The sequence below is a fragment of the Calidris pugnax genome, unplaced genomic scaffold (genome assembly GCF_001431845.1).
Source record: "Calidris pugnax isolate Ruff unplaced genomic scaffold, ASM143184v1 scaffold167, whole genome shotgun sequence".
In the NCBI taxonomy this organism is placed as follows: domain Eukaryota; kingdom Metazoa; phylum Chordata; class Aves; order Charadriiformes; family Scolopacidae; genus Calidris; species Calidris pugnax.
The window spans coordinates 2,174,217-2,196,117 of record NW_015091045.1 but is presented as its reverse complement, the minus strand read 5'-3'; the positions used below and the strand labels follow the sequence as shown (position 1 = coordinate 2,196,117).

The window sequence follows — 21,901 nt, the reverse complement described above, 5'->3', positions numbered from 1 at the left end:
TGACGGCATGACTCACAGTGGGCTTCACCCATGGACTTGCTGACTTCCTTCTTCCAGAGGCTCCTGCAAGGTGGCAACACTGGTGAGATGCAGCTACCTCTGGGGAGAGGTCTGGAGCACAGTGTGTGGCTGGGGGGGCAGGAGGTACAGGGGGTATTATCACAATGGGAAGAGCATCCTCGATGCTGAATTACAAGATGAGGGTGCAAGATTAAAGGGTCCATACCCGGTGGTGTGTGTGTGTATGGTGTCCTACCTGAGCCTTGGGGAGGGTGGGGAGGGGGATCTGTCTCCTTATGGCCATGTGCGATGCCCAGATCAGTGCAGGTAGAACACCCCTATGGACACCACAGCTTCTCCATGGGGTACAGCGCTGGGCAGGGTGAGGAACATGCATCAGGGTGAGAGTTACACCAGGGTGGACCTCTCCCTGCCATAGGGATGAGTAGTAAGTGCACAGAGGAACACCAATAAAGCCCAGAAACTTCGAAGGGCAAAGGCATGTGGATTGTGCCCACCTGGAGCAAGAGAAACCTCTCCATGGCCTCTGGACCATGGCACAACCAGACCCATCCACCAGCTACTGTCTCCCCTGGTCTGTTCCCTGCAGCCAGGCAGGACTTTGGGCATCTGCTGGCTCCTTCCCAGCCCAGCAGCTCCTGTCCCAGCCACCCTGGGGTGACAGTAGGGCAGGGAGAAATCCAGCGCATGGCTGTCCCCAGTGCTGGGAGCAGGGTGGGCAGGTGTCACCTCCCATCTTCAAATAAGGTGTGCAAACTGGCCAAAAAAAGGCACAGTGTACCAGTTTGGCATCATTTCTGCTCTCAGGAGTGGCTGGCTCGTCCTGGAGGAAGTTCTGCAAAACTGTGAAATCATCGACATAGACAAATACCACTGGGCAAAAATATTAGCAACAGGAACGAGACTTCCCATGAGTAACAACTGTCACATGGAGGTGGTGAAGGGCAACGTGCACGTGAAGCCTCTAATTTCCTACAAAACTCCTTTATTCCCTTCCCTCCTGTCAGGGCTCCCTTAGTCACTCAGCTCTGGGCTGGCTTGGTGGTCCCACCACTGTGGGTGCGGTTTGGCTGCCCAGAGCCTTGAACCCTGCAAACCTTGAGTCGAGTGGTTAAACATTGTCCTAGCTGGATGGTTGGGTCCCAGCCAGAGACCTCTCTGGCTCTTGCTTACTGCCAGTGAGGAGGTAAAAGGTTGAGGGTAGGAGGAAGACCCAGCGTGGAGGCTCTGGGACCACCTTGCTTCCACGTGGTCCCTCAAGCATGGGGTCTGCAGCTGCCCTGCCTTCCCTGCTGCTTTGCATCCTACACCTCACAGCCGGAGCATCTGCAGAGCCGTAAGCCCTCTTTGTGTCTGCCTGTCCACGCCTGGTGGGATGGTGGGTGGTCTCAAGTGGTGTGACGATCCTTACCGTGACCATGGTTGCTGGTTGGGGTGGTGGGTTGTCCCCATAGAGGACTTTGCACCTGGGGATGATGTCTCTGGACTTCTTTGGTGCAGGTACAACCTCACACACCAGAGCAGAGACTTTCCTCCATCTGCAGATAGACCCCACAGCTGTTTCCTGAGGTGTTTAGGCAAAGGGGGCTCAACTCCAGTCTGTGCACTGGTCAGCCTCTCTGGGCAGACGGGGGGAAGGTTGGGTGGCACAGCCCTGAAGAGAACATCCAGGGCTGGAAAAAACCCAAGTGCTCCCCACCTTGAGACTCTGGAGTGGAGGGGAGCACTGGGATTGGGTGCGGGGGGATCCCTGTTCATCTCCTCTAGTGAGGTGTTCCCTCCCCAGATGCCATGTGGTGCTCTTCCCCTCCGTGCTCTACTACCCACAACCCAAACTGGAGAAACCCCCAAGCTTCCAGTCTATGTTGGAGCATCCTCCTGCCAGCTCCAGCTGCTGTAGCCGGGCTGGACCTCGGCTAATACGCCCCTCCGGGGGGAAAACTTTCCTTCTGGAGTGGTGATGCCCTCAGGGCTCCTCTGAGCATGACGGCAGGGCAAAACCTCTGCTTCTTGCGAGGATACACAGGATGACTTTCAGCACAGGAAAGACATGGACCTGTTGGAGCAGGGGCAGAGGAGGCCCTGGAGATGCTGGGAGGGCTGGAGCCCCTCTGCTGGGAGGGGGGGCTGAGAGAGTTGGGGGGGTTCAGCCTGGAGAAGAGAAGGCTCCAGGGAGACCTTGGAGCCCCTTCCAGTCCCTCAAGGGGCTCCAGGAGAGATGGGGAGGGACTCTGGATCAGGGAGGGGAGCCATAGGACAAAGGGGAAGGGTTTGACCCTGAAAGAGGGGAGATGGAGCTGAGCTGTGGGGAAGAACTTGTTTGGTGTGAGGGTGGTGAGAGCCTGGCCCAGGTTGCCCAGAGAAGCTGTGGCTGCCCCATCCATCAACCTACCAGATATCAGCTGGGTGCACCATACCAGGGAACAGTCCAGAAGGTTTCTGGAGTGTGTTGGGGATAACTTCCTGACACAGCTGGTGAGCGAGCCAGCTAGGAAAGGAGCACTACTAGATCTGCTGTTTGTAAACAGAGAGGACTCTGGAGGATATGATCCCGCTGGATGTTTGTGGGTGGTGAGCTGGAGAGCAGCCCCGGCAGCAAGGCTGGCTGCTCCTGGGATGATGCTCACCCCGCAGCCTCCTCATCTCTCCCCTTCCCACTCCCTCCTGACAGTTACCCATCCGGGAAACCTTTCTGGGGAAGGGCAGAGGCCATGCTGTGCCAAGAAGATATTTTCCTGCAGGGATCTGTGGAGATCTGTGTTGAGTCCAGGGCTGGCTTCGGTCAGGGATGGGGGGAAAGAGCCTGAAGAAAGGGAGATTTCTTGCAAGAAAAAACAGTTTGCCACTTCTACTTGCGTTTTTCTTTATTTTTAACCCTGGCTGAGCAGGAGCAGGAGCAGGAGCAGGAGCAGGGCTGTGCTCGGGATAGCTCTGAGCATCCTCTCCATGTCCAATCATCACTCGTACACTGATGTCCCAAGGCTTTAGTCAGCTCAGGGCCAGCTCACCTGCCCTGGTTCCCTCTCCGAGGGATCGCACTGGCATCAGCTCAAGGGAAACCACAACACCATGGTGGCCAGCAAAGCGGCTGCTCCCTGGGCAGTTACATGCAGGGAGACCTCATCAGTCCAACCAGAGGTGTCCAGCTGGAAGGAGGCTCTCCCCAACCCATCCATGAGCAAGGTTTTCCTCTGTGTTTCTCCTCCAGAACAGACTTTGTGTTAGGTGCTCAGCTTTCCTGTCCTCCTTAATGATGGGTCAGAGAGGCCGTACCTTCACTTTGTTTTACTGCATAAAAAATTGAGACCAAATCAGAGAAAGCATTCATTTCATGGGCACCAAGGCAGCAGAAGAAACAGCACAACGCAGGGTCAGTGGTGCCTCGTCCTGAGGGGCTGGGGGTGCTGGCTCCTGCTCCAAAGTCACCAGCGGCACCTAATGACAGATTCTCTGTGCCATATTTCCCCTTGGCAGCCCCACAGGCACTGCTCAGAGAGGCAGAGGTCCACCCCGCTCCCAAATCAATCTCCCCTTGGCCACTCTGCATCCTGCCCCGTGCTTGGAAGGGCTCAGTGCTGGACCACCCCCGAGATGCTCAGTGGGGCACTGACCCACCCCTTAGGTAGCAGGATGGGATCAGAGCCACGCTCAGCTCTCACATCTGTGAGGGTGGTGGGGACCAGCCTCCTATGGACCCCGACACCATGTGGGGCTGCTCCCAAAGGGCAGGGAGGTGGCCACAGGGCTGTATCCAGCAACACCTGAGCAGGGCAGGCGTGAGGACAGCAGCTGTGGTCATCCCAGAGCCCACAGGAAAGGGGTCAGCCCCCTTTGTGTCTTCCCACGATGTGTCCCGTGTCCCCAAAGGGGAGGAGATGGCAGAACCCTGGAGCAGGGGATGCACTCAGGACACTATGTGGCTGTCTTGGAGCTGCCTCAACTCTCCCACCAGGACAGAAGGAGGCAGCTCAGCTCATGTCCTGGGCAGTGTCCGGCTCCCGGGTGCAGTGCACGGAGTAATGAGAGTGTCACAACCTGTCACAACAGCCCAACCCTGTCCTGCTCCTGTGCCCACAACTGATTTGATTAAATTGGAAGAAACTGGGCAAAAACACAGCCTGAGACCTGCTATCAGGCCAAACAGCTGCTGTTTGCCTAAATTTAAAACGCCTGGGAACAAGCCCTTCTGAGAAATCACCACCAGCTCACAGGCTCTTCTCATGATGGTGCTGCTTACTTTCATTTCATTACTGCCATCATTTCCCAGCAAAACCAGTGCGTAGGTGGGTCCTGCCCCCTGGTTTCAAACCTCTATAGCCTATAGGAACCTCTCCTCAAATTGCAAAAATCCATCAGAGCCTTGAACCTGGGAGGCTGTGGGCAGACAGTAAACATTACCTTGGCTATATCTGCAGGTCCACGTTGGATCCCGCTGCCAGCCCGTGTTTTCTCGCTGGGCAGAAAGCAAAGATCTCATTCCAGAGCCTGTTAGAGGAGCAGAGTTGGATCTACAGCAATCCAGCACCTGGAGAAAGGAGGCTGTGGCCATCCCCAGCGTCCACTTACAGCTGGAGACATGAGGTCCCTGGCTGTCCTGCCCATCCTGCTGCTCCTCATGCTGCACCTCACAGCTGGGGCATTTGCAGCACCGTAAGCCCTCTCTGTGTCTGTCTGTCTCTCTGTCTGTCTGTGCCTGGTGGGAGGCATTTAGTCTTGACTCCTTGGCAGTACGTGGTGGGATCTAATCCTTCCTGTGTGATTGTTGGCCAGGATGGAAGTGCTCAGGCTGGTGGGTTGTCCCTGCCCGTGACCATCAAGGACTTGGTACCTGGGGGCTGGTGTCTCTGGGGTGGTTTATTGTAGGTGCTGCCTCACTTGCAGCCCATGTGTGAGCAGAACCTTTGTCTTCCTGAGCCAGGAAGTCAAGGGGAGGCCAGAAGCAGAGTGGGGAGGTTGGGGGAGGTGGCCCTGCACCCCTGCAGAGGGCTCTGTGCACCCAGGAGCCCTTCAAGTCCTCCTTGGAGTCTCTACTGGGATGTGCCTCATCCAGACACCTCTCATGTCAGCACTTCTCCTTGCCAGGAACTATGTGGTCACGTCCCCAGCTGTGTTCTACCACCCCTACACATCGATGCTGTGGGTCCATCTCAGTGGCCTCCACAAGCCTGTCCAGGTGACCATCCAGCTTCAGAGACGAGACAGGACCCATAACATCACGCTGCTGGAGAGGGAGGTCCAGGAGCCTCGTCTGTACCTGAACGTCACCTTTCCTGTGAGTGTCACCCTGTGCACAGCCGTAAGCATGGAGGGGGACACCCTGGACATGCCACTGTCTCCAGGCTGTGGTCCCTGTGCTGCTGCACAGCCCTAAGCTCTGCAGCTGGAGGAGGATGGGAGCTGGCATGACTTCCCCATCTCCTGGTAGGATCTCACCCCCCATGCAGGCAGAACAACTCTAGGTTCAGCCCAGTTATTCGGAGCTGAAATAATCACCCAGGAGCAGACCTGCAGACTAGGGCAGGGTGTTGGGGGGACATTTCTTCCCAGCCCCTGGCTTGGGGAAGGTGTCTCCTGTGGGTGAGGAGTGCTCTGGGTCACTCAGAGTCAGCAGAGCATCCTGGCCATGGCATATCCCTTGTCCTCACCCAGTGCCTGGTGTTTCCCCTGACAGGCTCCAGCCCCCACCAGAGGGAAGGAGGAAATCGTAGACCTGCACGTCTCCATCCAGGGAGATTCCCTGGATGTCTCCGAGAAGAAGCCGGTGATACTGAGAGCCCTGGAGCCTGGGATCTTCATACAGACAGACAAGGCTGTCTACAAGCCTGGACAGCAAGGTGAGGGCAGCAGGATGGACCACCCTGCTCCAGGCTGAAGAACCTGGTGGGAGAGGGGTGCAGGAAGCTCAGCCTTGCTCCTGCTCTGCATGGGAAGAGGAGGGCTCATCCTGGGAGGCACTGAGACCCCCAGCACCGGCCCAGGGCAATGCCAGGATGTGACAGCAGCACTGGAGGCTGTGCTGCTTGGGGGGCAGTGCCCCACTGCGGGGCTCGGGGTGGGCTTCCATCCACCTTCTCCGTGGGGAACCGCCCTCCCCTGGCTGATGCACCCACCACTCACTCCCGCGTCCTTGTTTGCCCTTTCCAGTGAAGTTTCGAATTGTCTCTCTGGATAAAGACTTCACTGCCAGCAATAAGAAGGTGAGAGAAAGGCTGGGGAAGGGGGGGGAGGTGACAGGGCTCCTCTGCGCTGCCCTCCTACAGCCTCAGAGAGCCGTGAGAGAGGTGTGGGAGTCAACCAGCGCCTTTCCCCTTGGGAATCCTGCCCCAGCCAGCTCTGCCTGGGTGGTTGTGCTCCCCAGGGGCAGGGATGCCCGGTGCTGCTCACACAGGCTTCGGCAGGCTAAGGAAAGAGAAAGCAGGATTGCACGTGTGACATGGGAACACACCCACTAAACGTTTGGTTAGGGATGTAGGGATGGTAAGTGGGAAGGAGGCAAAGAGCTCTTGATGTCCATCAAGCCATCAGACACCAGGATTTACAGGCGAGCTCAGTCTCTGGCACCCCTGGGCAATCATCTGGGTCTCTGGAAGTGCAGGAGGTCCCCAAATGGAATGGTTGCTGGCGTCTTGTGAAGGCTCTAGGAGATGCCACCTCCCCTTGTCATGCTGGCAGTGCCCTTGGCTCACCCCAGCTGGAGCCGCACACAGGCTCAAAATCACAGAATCACAGAATCTTAGTGGTTGGAAGGGACCTCTGAGATCATCGAGTCCAACCACAAAAAACAAACAAACAAACAAACAACCCAAAAAACAAATACAAAACACACCACACCAAACGCCCACCAAAAACACCGCACCCACCAACTAAACCCCACACTCAACACCTCACCATAAACCAATAACCTTGGGCACCAGAGCATGCCCTGAAGAGGCATGGCTATACGTTTCATAAATACCTCCAGGGATGGTGACTCCACCACCTCCCTGGGCAAATCAACCCCGAAGCAAATTGAAGGGTTGGAAGTTCACAGCATCCCCCAAATAGCCCTCACTCTCCACGGCTCCTGAGGTGTTCCCACTCTGATGAGACCCCAAGGAAGGCTTGGAATTTCTCCCCTAACCATCTTCTCTTTGCCTTGCAGCTGCCCCTTGTGGTCCTGAAGGTCAGTCTGAGAGATGGAGGGAGGCTCCTGGGTGGTGTGGGCTGGGGAAGGCAGCATGGCTGGGAGAGGAGATGCCTAAGGCAGCCATGGGCTGTTTGTCACCGGGTGCTGGGCTCCCTGGGGTGCTGAGGCTGCGTGTCCCCCTGTGCAGGATCCCAACCACAACCGCATCGCGCAGTGGCAGGAGGTGAGCCCACGGCAGGGCATCGTGGACCTGTCCCTCCCGCTGGCTGCGGAGCCAGCCCTGGGCACGTACATCATCGAGGTGAAGGGGAAGAGCCACTCCTTCAGCGTGGAGGAATACGGTACGCAGGGACCATGCATGGGTGGGGACACCCCCACCCTGTCATGTCCCTGTGGACAGCATGTGTTGGCCCCTCCGGCCACCCATGCACCGTTGTCCTTGTCCTGGGAGGAACAACCCTCTCTCCCTTTGCTTCTCCGTTAGTGCTGCCCAAATTTGAGGTGACCATTGGCCTCCCCGCCGTGGTGCTGGAGGACAAGAATGTCCAGGTGGAGATTTGTGGACGGTGAGCCCAAAACAGGCTGTGCTGGGAAGAGGGAGGGGATGGATCCAACGTGCCGTGGTCCATCAGGCACACCCTCACCACCCTCCACCCAACAGGTACACCTACGGGAAGCCCGTCCAGGGGAAGGTCCAGGCCAACTTGTGCCAGCAGGGACGAAGGAACTGGTTCGAACCCGTGGAGACCTGCATCGAGGTTAGCGGGCAGGTGAGGACAACGGGGGAGCACGGGTGCCACTGGGACATCCCCAGCCTGGGACTGCTGCTAACGGGGGCAACTCTCTCCCTCCAGACTGAGAAGAATGGCTGCTTTTCAACAGAGGTTTCATTGGCTGCCTTCAACATGACCAGATTCAACTATGGGAAGCGATTCCAAGTCCAGGCATCGCTGGTGGAGGATGGGACAGGTAGGGATGGCGATGTTCTCCTGCTTGGGAAGGGGCATTGCTGCAGGTGCATGGTTTTGTGTTCATCCCTGCGTGCACCCAAATGCACGTGGCATGGCCTGAGGGTATTGGTCTTCTCCAGGGAAGCCTCAAAACGACGCTGTGGTTTAGGGGTGCGTGTGTGCAGGGAGAGGGTCCAGGTGGGGACGTGAGCCAGGTCGGCCGGGCAATACTTCTAATTCTGACCAGAGGGATGGTCGGGAGGCAGAAATGCCTTTCCAAGATCCAACAACTCTCCTGATGCTACAGCTAGCAGCCGGTCGAGTCCTTGCAATGCAAAGCAGGGGTTCCACCCCGTCCAGTGGTGTGGCTTCCTCCTTCCAGCCTCCCTCACCCACGACCTCGGTCACCCCAGAAATGAATGCCAGCAGCTTGACTTCAGGAAAAAAACAAAGGAGACTAGGGGTTGTCCCCAGGCTCACTGGCCTTGCACCACAGTGCTTTGGCAAAGAGCCTTTTCTGAAGTCAGCTGCACCCCGGTTTTAGGTCTAAAACATGCTGTAGAGGTTTTGCTCCTCTTGTGGGAGGTGCAGACTGTGCTCAAGGCTGCCAGCTGCAGAGGGAAAGCTCAAAATATCCAGGGACCTTGTCTGCACCGTGGCAGGGGATCTGGCAGCACTGGAACCTCTACCCTGCGTCCCTGCAACACCCTCAGCTCCCCACTCCCTCTCCACAGGGCTGGAGCAGAAAAACACCAAGAGCTGCGAGATTTTACGTGAAACCATCACTGTCATCTTCAAAAACACCCATTATTTCTACAAGCCCGGCATCCCCTACAGTGGGACGGTAATAGGGGGGTGTCCCTGCACCCTGCAGGGTTCCCGTGCACCCTGTCCTGCCCCTGCTGACCCCCTCAGCCCTGCTCTCCCACCCCTGCCCTTTGCCCCATGCCTGCAGCCCAACCTGGGGCATCTCCCCATCCATCTTCAGATGCTGCTGACAGGAGCTGCTGGCACCGTGCTGCCACATAAGGAGCTCTCGCTCTTCGTTACGCACCAAGGAAAATCTAAGACTCATACCTTCCTGACAGACAGTTCAGGGAGAGTCTCCTTCGAGCTGGAAACCTCTGGTTGGAGTGACACAGTCAGCCTGCATGTAAGTGACCCATCTCCCACACCTTGGGAGTCCCTGTGGTGCTTTCTCCAGTAGTAGGGGGCTGGACAACTCTCCAAGCCAGAGAGTTTGCCATCAGTGGTGCCTGGCACTAGGACCAGCACCTCATGGGCTGCTGGATGGCTCCACCACCCTGATTTCTACCTCCATCACACAGGCTCAAGTCAACAGGACGCTTAACAACCAGAACAGTGGCACCTACCAAGATGCCTACGCATCCCTCAGCCCCTTCTTCTCAGCAAGCAAGAGCTTCCTGCAGATCCGCCAGCTGGAGAGAGAGCTGCCCTGTGGCCAGCCCCAGCAGCTCTGGGTGGACTACATCTTCACAAAGGCGGCCTTGGGGACTGAGTCAGAGAGCCTGGATGTGGTCTTTCTGGTGAGCCCTGGCCCAGGGAGGGAGGGCAATTGGCATTAGGGAGGTGGTGTGTTAAGGTCCACATCTACACACACGCTCACAGTAATGTCCTGAGGACAAGACAATGAAGGACATGGACCTGTTGGAGGGGGGCCAGAGGAGTGCATGGAGATGCTGCGAGGGCTGGAGCCCCTCTGCTGGGAGGGGAGGCTGAGAGAGTTGGGGGGGTTCAGCCTGGAGAAGAGAAGGCTCCGGGGAGACCTTAGAGCCCCTTCCAGAGACTGGGGAGGGACTCTGGATGAGGGAGGGGAGCCCTAGGAGGAGGGGGAAGTGTTTGACACTGAAAGAAGAGAGATTGAGCTGAGCTGTGGGGAAGAACTTGTTTGGTGTGAGGGTGGTGAGAGCCTGGCCCAGGTTGTCCAGAGAAGCTGTGGCTGCCCCATCCCTGGAGGGGTTCAAGGGCAGGTTGGAGGGGGCTTGGAGCAACCTGGTGTGGTGGGAGGTGTCCCTGCCAGGGCAGGGGGTGACACTGGAGGGACTTTAAGGTCCCTTCCAACCCAAACCATTCCATGATTCTATGACAATGAGTAATCTGTCCTGGCTAGACTGAGGGACCCTTGCTTGGTAGTAGAGATGTCTGCTGGTACTGCTGGACCTTCATTCCAACAGGAGATGTGGGGAGGATTGGAGACTGGGCAAGGTCAAAAGCCATATCAACGGTCTCGCCCTTTGTTCCATCCTCCATCAAGACATTTGAGTTCCCTGCTCAGCGTTGGTTTTAGTGTTCTCATTTCCAAGGTCAAAAGCCATATCAACGGTCTCGCCCTTTGTTCCATCCTCCATCAAGACATTTGAGTTCCCTGCTCAGCATTGGTTTTAGTGTTCTCATTTCCTCCGTAGGTCTTGGCCAAGGGGACCATTGCCACCGTCCTCAGGAAAGAGCTGCCTGTAGCAGATGGTAGGTGCCAAGGCATGTACGGGCTGTGCAAGGCTCTGGTCTCCATGCCTGGTCCTCATCTCCCCTCCTTTCCCAGGGATGAGAGGCTCCTTCTCCCTGGAGCTGCCCATTGGCCCCGAGCTGGCACCCATGGCCAAGGTGCTGGGCTACGTGGTGCTGCCCAACGGTGAGATGACGGCTGACAGCATCGAGCTCAATGTGGCCAAGTGCTTCCCCAACAAGGTGAGCGGAGCTTGCCAGAGTTGGGGGAACCATTCCATGGCTTGTCCACAGCTGCATGTCCTGATGTCTGTTCTCTCCAGTTGTACCGCAGCGTCACAGCTTGATCCCCAAACCCTCAAGCCTGATTTTATCCCTGTCTAGAAGAGACCTCCACATCCGTGGGTTGGTCCTGCTCCTCCATGGGAGGTGGCTCCCCCTCCTGCCCTTGCCCCCTGATGTCCCTGTCCCTTTCCAGGTGAAGATAGCTTTTTCGGAGGACAGGGCTCTGCCCGGCTCGGGGCTGCGGCTGGAGCTGAAGGCTGCCCCGGGGTCCCTGTGTGCTGTCCGTGCCGTGGACCGCAGCGTGGTGCTCTTGAAGCCCGAGGCTGAGCTCAACGTAGAGGCAGTGAGTGGTGGCACAGCCCCAGGGACCAGCTGGGCATGACACTGGGCTTGGACCTCCCCTACAGGGACTCGGCGCCATGGTGGCTCCCGGGCAGGGGGTAGGTGCCTGCCTGGTTTTGTACCTAGCACACATGTTTATTCCCAGGTCTACAACCTACTCCCCAAATTCAACCACCTCGGCATTCGAGACCCACGGCCCTGTCCAGGATTTTTTGAGGAGCATGTCCCCTACTTTCCCATGCCCGACTTCCCGGAGCCGCTAGGCCCATTTCATTTCGAAAGGAGGCATTTCTTACCTCCCCCTATATGGGGCGGTTCCAAGATGGAGACCTACAAGTTATTTCAGGTAAAAGGCCCTGCCTGTGCCTCCTGGTTCCTCCTCATCCAGGAGCCAGCTGTGGTTTGCCCAGGGTGCCAGGAAAGCACGGCAACGTCCCGTGAAAGCCACACTGGTGGCCAAGGTCTTTCCCATGGACCCCTGGCTCCAGTTCTTCTCCGCTTGTCTTATTCTGCGGGCCCTGTGACTATGTGGCCCTGCCACTTTGCTCTAGTGAGACCTCAACTGGAGTATTGTGTGCAGGGCTGGAGCCCTCAATATAAGAAGGACATGGACCTGATGGAGAGGGTCCAGAGGAGGGCCACAAGGATGATCAGGGGATTGGAGCACCTCTGCTACGAGGACAGGCTGAGGGAGCTGGGGTTGTTCAGCCTGGAGAAGAGGAGGCTCTGGGGAGACCTAATAGCAGCCTTCCAGTACCTGAAGGGAGCTACAGGAAGGCTGGGGAGAACCTGTTTAGAAAGGCCTGCAGTGACAGGACGAGGGGCAATGGCTTCAAGCTGGAGGGGAACAGATTTAGACTGGAGATGAGGAGAGGGTTCTTCACTGGGAGGGTGGTGGAGCACTGGAACAGGTTGCCCAGGGAGGTGGTTGAGGCCCCATCCCTGGAGATATTCAAGGTGAGGCTCGACGAGGCCCTGGGCAACCTGGTCTAGTTGGGGGTGTCCCTGCTGACTGCGGGGGGGTCGGACTAGATGGCCTTTGGAGGTCCCTTCCGGCCTGGGCAATTCTATGATTCTATGATTCTATGATTATTCACCGCGGGGATGGGGATATCCTTCCTGCTGTGTTTTGGAGATGGACAACCTCTTTTCTTGTTCACAGGACGCAGCACTGAAACTTTTCACCAATGCCAACACCAGCGATGTTTGCAAAAGTATGTTCCACACGCCCGGGCTTGCGGGGCCTGCAGGTCCCATAGGTCAGCACAGCCTTCAGCTCCCTCCCTCCTCTCAGGAGAAAAGCACCAAGGAGCTGGTGCCCAGTCCTGGCTCCCGTGTCCTCGGGGGGGGGGACTCAGAAAATACACTCAGCATCAAAGGGATTAAGTATTGAAAAGGATTTTGGGCCCCTTCAGGCCCAGATGAGATGCAGAGACCTGTGGACCCTAATTTCTGCTCTGTCTTTTCCAGTTGGTCTTGGTGCTCCATTCCCCGCTTTGAGTTTAAGTGATGTTTCCAAAGACGCGTGGGAGGAAAATATCCCATTCGGCGCTGTCCGGAAAGAGCCACCAGCACCCCGGACGTATTTCCCAGAGACGTGGCTGTGGGACCTGGTCCCCGTGGGGTGAGTGAGGATGGTCCCCATGAGGGCCGGTCTGCTCCCCTGCATGGAGGGAATTTGGGGACCTCAGGATGGCTCGTTCTCCAACATGGAGAGAGTCAGCCCAGCTGGGGATGACACCAGCTGTGGGTGAAGGTGGTGGGATGGTCTCGTGGTGTTCTCCATCCCACAGGGAGGGCGGCTCTGCAGAGATGGCGCTGACAGTGCCTGATGCCATCACCGAGTGGAAAGCTGGGATGTTCTGCACGTCCCCGTTGGGCTTGGGAATGGCCCCTGACACCACCCTCACGGCCTTCAAACCCTTCTTCGTGGAGCTGGCTCTGCCCTACGCCGTGGTCCGCCATGAAGCCTTCACCCTCGTGGCCACCGTCTTCAACTACCTGCGGCAGTGCCTGAGGGTGAGTGGGGCTGGGGAGGGGGCCGTGGGGCTGGGGTCCAGCAGGGACTGATGGAGCCGTGGCCATGGTCTGGCAGGTTCAGGTGACGCTGGCGGAGTCAGAAAAGCTGGAGGTGTTGGCGAGCGCAGAGGAGGAATATGGTGGTTGCATCTGCGCAGATGAAGCCAGGACCTTCCGATGGGGCGTGCGAGCCACCAGCCTGGGTACAGAGCACCGGGGCCACCACGAGACCCCCCTGCCCTGCTGCTTGGGGACCCCCTTGGAGGACTGTGTGGGCAAGGAGGACAGGAGCAAATGCAATGCCACCTGGGAAGCTCTTCTCTGCTCCACTTGCACCCTCCCCATTGCCTCCCAGCGCTGCTCCTCAACCTGGTGACCCCCACCCCGATCCAGCCAGCCCCACACAAAGCCCCAGGGCTGACGCAAGGCTGTGGGGCTGCAGTGTGGGCTGGGGTTGGGGCTGCGTGGGGACTGAGTACCTCGCTTGCATCTGCAGGGGAGGTGAACATCACTGTCAGCACCGAGGCCCTGAGCTCCAAGGAGCTCTGTGGCAACGAGATGCCTGTGGTGCCAGCCCAAGGGCATGTGGACACCGTGATAAAGCCCTTGCTGGTGCAGGTCAGACGGGTTATGGAGGAGGAAAGTGGGATGGATTTGGGGACAGGGTCCGAGCAGCCCTTGGGCTGCAGTGGGGGGACAGGGGGTGGGACAGCAACCAGCCCCAAAGCTGGGCTTCAGACATGATGCTGGAGGACATGGGGACGTGGCCAGTCCGTTGTCCTGACCCACTCTGATACTGCTTCCCCACAGCCCGGGGGGATCCTGGTGGAGAAGGCGCACAACTCCCTGCTCTGCCAGGAAGGTAGGACTGGCTGGGGGTGTCTGGCAGCGCCGTGGGGATGTGGGGCAGGGATGCTTGGCCACTACTCACAAGGGCCACCAGGCCAGAGGAGCCAAGGACCAGGGTCCCTAGGAGCTCCTGGCTGAGGTGCCCCGACCCAGCCTTGAGCCCATGGAGGGTCAGAGCAGGAAGAGGGTGGGCAAGGGTGCCATGGGGCCAGGCCAGGAGGAGCTGGGCATGCCCACCAAGTTGTTGTCCTCCAACCCCACAGCCACTGAAGAAATCTCCCTGGAGGTTCCTGCAAACATCTTGGAGGGCTCCCAGCGAGCCCATGTCACTGTGATGGGTAAGGGACACGTGACCACCTCGGGCAGGGAGGATGTAGAGCTCCATGGCCCGAGCTCAGTGGGAGGTGGGATCTCCCAGAGCTGAGATAGGAGGTGGGATCACCCAGAGCTGAGATGGGGGGGAATACGGGGGACACAGCCCATGATGGTGCTCCTCATATCCCCTCCCTGGGACAGGTGACATCATCGGCAATGCTCTGCAGAACCTGGACTCCCTCCTGGCCATGCCCTATGGCTGTGGGGAGCAGAACATGGTCCGCTTCGCCCCCAACATCTACATCCAGCAGTACCTGGAGAAGAGCAAGCAGCTGCGCCCCGACATCCGGGCCAAGGCGCAGGGCTTCCTGCAGAGCGGTGAGCGTCCCCAAACTCCCCATCTCCCTGTCACACCCCGCCTCGCTGCCCAGGGACACCACCACCCCATGTCCCCCCCCTTCCCTGGGGTGGGTCTGGGCTGTGGGCAGCCTCTAGGATCCCCCGGGGATGTGGAAACGGCCGTGTAAAGACTCATCCCCACCTCCTCCCTGCAGGGTACCAGCGGGAGCTGCTCTACAAACACGACGATGGCTCTTACAGCGCCTTCGGGAAGAGCGATTCCAGCGGCAACACCTGGTGAGGGACCAGATGGGGCTTGGGCAGGTCCCCCCTCCAAGGACTGGCTGCCCCAGGGCTCCTCCAGCCACCAAGGGTGCCCCAGATTTGGGTTTTTTCCAACATCCCTCTGGCTCGCAGGCTGACGGCCTTTGTCCTCAAGTCCTTCGGGCAAGCCCGAGCCTACGTGGCCATCGAGGAGCGGCACATCGCGGACGCGCTGCGCTGGCTGCACAAGCAGCAGAGGAAGACGGGCTGTTTCCGCAGCGTGGGGAAGCTCTTCAACAACGCCCTGCAGGTGGGACATGGGGACATGCATCCAGAGCCAGGCTGGCCCCCAGCATGTCCCCAGTGTGTGGTCTAAGCAGTGGGGGGGGGGTCCCTCTGAGGGTGGCATGGCCTGACCCATGAAGATGATCAGAGGACTGGAGAACCTCTGCAGGGGGTTCAGCCTGGAGAAGAGAAGGCTCTGGGGACCTTCGAGCCTCTTCCAGTCCCTCAAGGGGCTCCAGGAGAGATGGGGAGGGACTGTGGATGAGGGAGGGAAGCCCTAGGAGGAGGGGGAAGGGTTGGACCCTGCAAGAGGGGAGATGGAGCTGAGCTGTGGGGAAGAACTTGTTTGGTGTGAGGGTGGTGAGAGCCTGGCCCAGGTTGGCCAGAGAAGCTGTGGCTGCCCCATCCCTGGAGGGGTTCAAGGGCAGGTTGGAGGGGGCTTGGAGCAACCTGGTGTGGTGGGAGGTGTCCCTGCCCAGGGCAGGGGGTGGCACTGGGGGGGCTTTAAGGTCCCTTCCCACCCAAACCATTCCATGATTCTATAATTCTATGATCTCCTGCTGTCCCCTTTGCAGGGTGGTGTCTCGGACGAGCTCTCGCTGTCGGCTTACGTCACGGCTGCGATGCTGGAGCTGGGGCTGTCCCCAATGGTGAGGATGACCCCATTCTTCCCCAGAGGGGCTGGTGGGGCAGGGAACGGGTGTTTGGGACAGGGACTCTGGCTGTTCTGTGCCACTTCCACAGCCTGACCTGGCTGTGACTGGCCTCACTGGCCAAGAACCGGGGCTCTCCATGGGTTGCCCATGCCCGTGGGCTGGTTCCTGACTCTGCTCCCGTGGCAGGACTTGATGGTGACCTCAGCCCTGAAGTGCCTGGAGGCTTCGGCCACGGACGATCTCTACACCCAGGCGCTGCTCGCCTACGTCTTCGGGCTGGCGGGGCGCAGGGAGCAGCAGCGAGCCCAGCTGCAGAGCCTGGCCCAGCACAGCATCAGCGCAGGTACCACCCGGAGCGGGTGAGGGGCACCTCCGGGCAGTGCCACCCTCTGCCTGGGTCACCCCATGCCACCCCAGGATCCCTAGAGCAGGGAGCTGAGCTCCCATCCACCTTCTCTCCCATCCACCTTCTCTCCCATCCACCTTCTCTCCCATCCCCTTCTCTCCCAGAGGGGCTGCTCTCCTGGGGAAGGAAGGGGAAGGCTCCCCCCTCCTCGCAGCCCTCCTGGGCAGCCGCCATGCCGGCGGAGGTGGAGATGACCGCCTACGTCCTCCTGGCCTACCTCTCCCAGCCCCAAGTGTCCTCTGACGACCTGGCGACCGCTTCCCAAATCGTCCGCTGGCTCAGCAGGCAGCAAAACCCCTACGGGGGCTTCGCCTCCACGCAGGTACCGACACCGGGGGTGGTAAGGGGTCTCCTCCAAGCATCACCTCCCCCATTAGGGGTGACCCCGGCTCGGTGCTTTCTCCACTCCCAGGACACTGTGGTGGCCCTGCAAGCCCTGGCAAAGTATGCCACCCTGACGTACAGCGGCAGCGGGGACTACGCGGTGACGGTGACATCCCCCGTGGGCACGGCGCAGGACTTTGTGCTGCACAACAGCAACCGGCTGGTGCTGCAGCGGGCGGCCCTGCAGGAGCTGCCGGGCACCTACGGGCTACGAGCCCACGGGCAAGGCTGTGCCCTGGTGCAGGTGGGTCCAGCCCAGGGTCCTCGACCACCTCTGGTGCCCACTGGGTGGCTCTAACACACACACACACACCCCCCCATGTCAAAATAGTATCAAATAGTATCAAAAATAGTGTGACCAGCAGAAGTAGGGAGGTGATTGTGCCCCTGGACTCAGCACTGGGGAGGCCACACCTGGAGTGTTGTGTCCAGTTTTGGGCACCTCAATCCAAGAGAGATCTGGAGGTGCTGGAGCGAGTGCAGAGGAGGGCAACGAAACTAGTGAAGGGCCCAGAAGACAAATCATATGAAGAGCGGCTGAAGGAGCTGGGGCTGTTTAGTGTGAGGAAGAGGAGGCTGAGGGGAGACCTCATCACTCTCTACAACTTCGTGAAAGGACACTGTAGAGAGGTTGGTGCTGGTCTCTTCTCACAGGTAATTAGTGACAGAACGAGAGGGAACGGCTTCAAGCTCCAACAGGGGAGGTTTAGATTGAACATTAGGAAGGAATTTTTCACCCAAAGAGTGGTCGGGCATTGGAACAGGCTGCCCAGGGAGGGGGGGGAGTCCCCATCCCTGGCTGTGTTTAAGGGCCGTTTAGATGCAGTGCTGAGGGACATGGGGTAGGGGAGGACTTTGTAGAGTAGGGGAGATGGTTGGCCGCGATGCTCCCAAGGGTCTCTTCCAACCTAGACCATTCTATGACTCTATGTCACCCCAGGTGACCCTGCGCTATAACGTGCCACCCCCTCCGAGCCCGGGGACGTTCGACCTCCACGTGGAGACGGAGCCCAGGGAGTGCACGGGGGATGCCAGCACCCGCTTCCAGCTCCTCCTCCGGGCACGGTAAGGCTGCCCCCTGGTTTGGGGGGGGACCTGGGAGCAGCCGAGGAAGGAGGGAAGACCCCAAGCCCACCCCGGGGCTCTGCCCTTGCAGATACACCGGGGAACGTGCCACCACCAACATGGTTGTCATCGAGGCCAAGCTGCCATCCGGCTTCATCCCGGACAAGAGCTCCATGGTGGAGGTTAGAAGCCCCCGCTGCCCCCAGGACCCCCACCCACCCCAGGGTGCTGGCCCCAGTTAGGGCACCCACACCAAGAAGCTGTTGCCCACCCTGGTCTGTGTCCCTCCAGCTGAAGATGCAGAGGCTGGTGAAGAAGGTGGAGGTGCAGCCCGACCAGGTGACGATTTACCTGGACCAGGTGAGACGTGGCACAGGGACAGGAGCAGAACCCTGGTGCTGGGGACATGGGGGTGCTTCCCCACAGGGCAGGGTCACACCTCACCCTTGGGCTGTCTCCACAGCTGCCCAAGACGGAGGAGACCTTCGCCTTCACCACCACGCAGGACTTCCCGGTGAGGAACCTCCAGCCAGCCACCGTCACGCTGTACGACTACTACGAGACAGGTGAGCCCCACCAGGGACATGGCCATGGGGTGTCTGGCCCCATTGCCACCCCAGTGGCTCAGAGCGGGGTCTGCCTGAGCTGTCAGCTCACCTTGATGAGCTATGGCTCATTAGTGGGAGGCACTCGCCCTGAGGCCATGGGTCCTTCCCCTTGCAGGTGACCGCACGGATGCTGCCTACAGTGCACCCTGCAGCTCAGGTAAGGACAGAGGAGTCACCCCACCACTAGGACCCTGATGGGGACCCACCAACTCCAAAGGGCCCACCTGGACCGTGCTGAGCCCCCAGACCCAGGGGAAGGGGGGTAGCGAGTGGGGATGGAGGACCCCAGCCAGGATTGACTGATGGGGACTTGCTGGCCAGAGCTTGGGGAGTTAGAGGTCCGGGAGGACCCAAGGGTCCAGGTTGTGGGGTGCAGAGGGGAGCTGTGCCCTTTCCAGGGGTCTCAGACCCCCCATGAGACCTGGCCTGTCTCCTGTGCCACCTGCAGAGCTCCCCTCCATGGGTTTGGGGTCACACAGGGGGTGAAACAGCGAGATCCCAGGGCTGGGGTTCAGGTGGAGGGACAGGGACAGCCAAGGGTGGCTGGGGGGGCAGTGGGTCTCTCCTCTTGGGGTCTCCTCTCACAGCTTGCCCATATTTCATTTTGAAGCTGACAGTGAGGAGGAGGGAAACTTCTAGCACAGCCTGAAGCCTGGCAGCCAGTCCCCTCCGCTCGCCCCGACTTCCTCAGCCACCGAGGACTGGGACAGCCCCTGCTCTCTGCTCCCACCCTCCACGGGGGACAGAAGGTGGCCCCAAGGTGCTCATGGCATGGCTCGCTCTGGACTCAGCCACTTCTCCCTGTAACACAGCTCCCACCCCACAAGGACCTCACAGAGCCATGGCCAACATTTTGCTGTTCTACAAGCCCCTGACACTGTGGTTGAGCAGCCAAGTGGTGGCTTTACAGGGACACCCCTGTGCATGTCCCCCCCAGGGGCAGCAGGTCTGGCCTCTCCACTCCCCACAGCACTTGAACAGGACCAAGACCTCCTTCCCAGTCCAACTGTCCCTTCCCCAGCAGGTCCCCACCACCACTGACCCCATCTTGCTCTGAGAGCCACAGCGCTACCCCAGCCTCCTCCCAGCCAATATTGGTGCTACTGTCACCAAGAGGGACCTGAGAATGGCCCCCAAAACAGGTTCAAGCACTTGGAGAAGCCACATTCCCCCCGCCCTAGGTCTAAATAAAGACATTTTCTCAAGGATGGATTTTTTTCTTGGTTTTTCTTGTGCTTCCCAGGTCCCACACCAGGAGGGGTTAGGGCTTGAGGGGTGGTGGGGACAGGGTGGCTGCTGGGGACAGGAGGTGGACGGCAGCCCAGTGGCTGCAGGGCAGCCCAGCCGCTCCTCAGCTCCTCCACCAGGGATAAAAGGAGGTGGCCTGAGGTAGGGGGGCTCCGTGGAGGCATTGGCAGAGGTGCAGGGACCCCATCCACCCTGCACCCCTCTTTCTGCAGCGTGCAAAGGGACGTGGCAGGTCCCAGCACAGGCCCCTCACCTCGTCACGACGCAGGACACGTCCTGGTGCAGCCTCAGACCTGGGGTTAGTTCTGCTCAAAGCGAGGAGCTGTTCTCTGCAGACCGACAGCCACCTGCCTGAGGGCTCAGCACCCACCATCCTGCCACCTCGGTGACAAAACGTGGCCCAGGGAGCTGTCACCATGAGCCACAACCTCTCTGGGGACAGCCAGGGCTGGCGTGGCTGCTCGTGTCATCTCCACAGAGCAAAAGTCTTCCAGCAAAGCCAGCAATGGTGACACTCCTGGAGATGTGGCACAGGAAGGGGGTCGATGGTCCAGCGCTGAGGTGAAAGAAACCCTCCCTGTGCCACCAGCAGACAGGAGGGAATGTCACATCAAGGCACGTGTGGCTGTCACAGTCCTGTCCCCATGACGGGGGAGAGGCAGGACGAGCTGGCTGCTCCCAAGGCCACCGTGGGAGGACAGGAGCCAGCCCTGCCCCGTGCCTGAGGTCCCTCCCTGAGGAGGGAGCCAGTCCCACATCACTTATGGCGTTTTTTCTTCTGTTCCTTGCGCTTCTGAGCCCTCACGTCCTTCTTCAGGCGGCTGTCGACGACCTTGAACTGGCCCTTGACGCCAGGAGGACGACGCACGCGAGGTCCTACACCCTTCTTAGCCACCAAGTAGGTGACCTGCCGCTTCTCCTTGGCCAGCCCAGCCTTCTTGTAGATGCTGTGGGAGAATGACAAAAAGGGGAGACCAGTTTGGCTTTAGGACATGTCCAAAGAGCAAGAGTGGGTCCTGTCACCCCTCTGGGCCTCTGTACCCCAAGATGGGGTGCCCTGCTGCCCCTCAGCCTGCACCCAGATCCAGCCTGGCATCTGCCAGACCTGCAGCCATGTGCAGGAGCCCTCCCTGTGCTGTGGCCACGGGGACAAGGCATGGGGAACCTGGGGAACAAGCCCAGCATAACATGAAGGATCCAGATCTCAGCTCCACCACTCACCGTCGCAGCTGGGCCACCTTCTCCCTCTCCGAGATATCCACCGTGCTCACCACGGCCTCTGCTTTCTTCTTCATCTGCTCCATCTTCTTCAGCATCTGTGGGGACAGCAAAAGGTGACGGACAAGGGGAACGGGAGGAGGGACAGAGATCTGGGAGGGGGGGAAACGGAGCTCCTTCCCACAGAATCACAGAATCTTCTAGGTTGGAAGGGACCTTAAAGATCATCTTGTCCAACCGTCAACCTCACTTGGACAAAAATAGACACCCACACAACAAACAAGGAGCATCATCACTAAACCAGACCTCCCAGCACTACATCAACCCGTCTTTTGAACACCTCCAGGGATGGTGCCTCAGCCACCTCCCTGGGCAGTTTTCAAGGCAAGGACTGTGGTGCAGGACCACGGCCCCAACTCACCCGTCGCTTCTTGCGGGCCTTGGCCTCTGCCACCTTCTTGATGGGGCGGGCGTTGATCTCCTTCCAGCGCTGCCGGTACGCCTCCACCGTCTGCCGGTCCACGGGGACCTGCTTGCGCCGGTGCTGCTTCTCCTCCTCCGTGAACCACTCGGGCAGGTCTCCCTCATCCTCGTTAAAGGAATACCTGGGGAGGGAGCGGGGCGGCGGGTGAGATGTGAGCAGGACACGGGGTCCCCCACACCAATACAGAATCACAGAATCTTAGTGGTTGGAAGGGACCTCTGAGATCATCGAGTCCAACCACAAAAAAAAAAAAAACTATCAAAAAAACAAAACAAAACAACCAAATACAAAACACACCACACCAAATGCCCACCAAAAACACCGCACCCACCAACTAAGCCCCACACTCGACACCTCACCATAAACCAATAAACTTGGGCACTAGAGCATGCCCTGAAGAGCCATGTCTATATGTTTCTTAAATACCTCCAGGGATGGTGACTCCACCACCTCCCTGGGCAGGCTGTTCCAGGGCCTGACCACTCTCTCAGGAAAGTAATTCTTTCTAATATCTAATCTAAACCTCCCCTGCCCCAACTTCAGACCATTTCCTCTGCTCCTGTCATTATTCCCT

General features: G+C 59.0%; 2 protein-coding genes across 3 annotated transcripts in view; one reads left to right on the top strand and one right to left on the bottom strand.

Moving 5' to 3' along the window:
* Positions 1-4,421: 4,421 nt before the first annotated feature.
* On the top strand, positions 4,422-19,587 carry LOC106896494 (alpha-2-macroglobulin-like protein 1). 2 transcript variants are annotated; one of them, XM_014956556.1, is made up of 36 exons: positions 4,422-4,671; positions 5,104-5,293; positions 5,693-5,855; positions 6,166-6,218; positions 7,163-7,183; positions 7,335-7,488; positions 7,632-7,713; positions 7,809-7,917; positions 8,002-8,116; positions 8,832-8,941; positions 9,086-9,250; positions 9,426-9,644; positions 10,524-10,581; positions 10,658-10,803; positions 11,039-11,188; positions 11,333-11,533; positions 12,350-12,401; positions 12,658-12,811; positions 12,981-13,206; positions 13,283-13,409; positions 13,703-13,824; positions 14,017-14,068; positions 14,319-14,393; positions 14,572-14,748; positions 14,925-15,006; positions 15,127-15,283; positions 15,834-15,908; positions 16,101-16,257; positions 16,425-16,642; positions 16,733-16,948; positions 17,645-17,769; positions 17,861-17,951; positions 18,061-18,129; positions 18,233-18,335; positions 18,493-18,534; positions 18,988-19,587. In XM_014956556.1, exons 1-36 carry the CDS (start codon positions 4,598-4,600, stop codon positions 19,014-19,016), a joined length of 4,359 nt encoding a protein of 1,452 aa, XP_014812042.1. In that variant the 5' UTR covers positions 4,422-4,597; the 3' UTR covers positions 19,017-19,587. The 2 variants fall into 2 exon arrangements, with proteins under 2 accessions (XP_014812042.1, XP_014812041.1); XM_014956555.1 differs by having other exon boundaries at positions 12,350-12,446.
* An 851-nt stretch (positions 19,588-20,438) lies between these two features.
* Positions 20,439-21,901, bottom strand: part of FTSJ3 (FtsJ homolog 3 (E. coli)) — a 13,008-nt gene continuing 11,545 nt past the window's right edge. The window contains 4 exon segments of the mRNA XM_014956477.1: positions 20,439-20,477; positions 20,479-20,572; positions 20,847-20,941; positions 21,265-21,524. Coding sequence (XP_014811963.1) covers positions 20,439-20,477; positions 20,479-20,572; positions 20,847-20,941; positions 21,265-21,524 — 488 coding nt within the window.

What these genes read in the sequence shown, in the direction of transcription:
- LOC106896494 (XM_014956555.1), top strand. Translation starts at nt 4,598, where the DNA reads ATGAGGTCCCTGGCTGTCCTGCCCATCCTGCTGCTCCTCATGCTGCAC. An exon ending in CTACAAGCCTGGACAGCAAG is followed by an intron (nt 5,856 to 6,165) that starts GTGAGGGCAGCA and finishes TGCCCTTTCCAG; the next exon opens with TGAAGTTTCGAATTGTCTCT. An exon ending in CAGGTGGAGATTTGTGGACG is followed by an intron (nt 7,714 to 7,808) that starts GTGAGCCCAAAA and finishes TCCACCCAACAG; the next exon opens with GTACACCTACGGGAAGCCCG.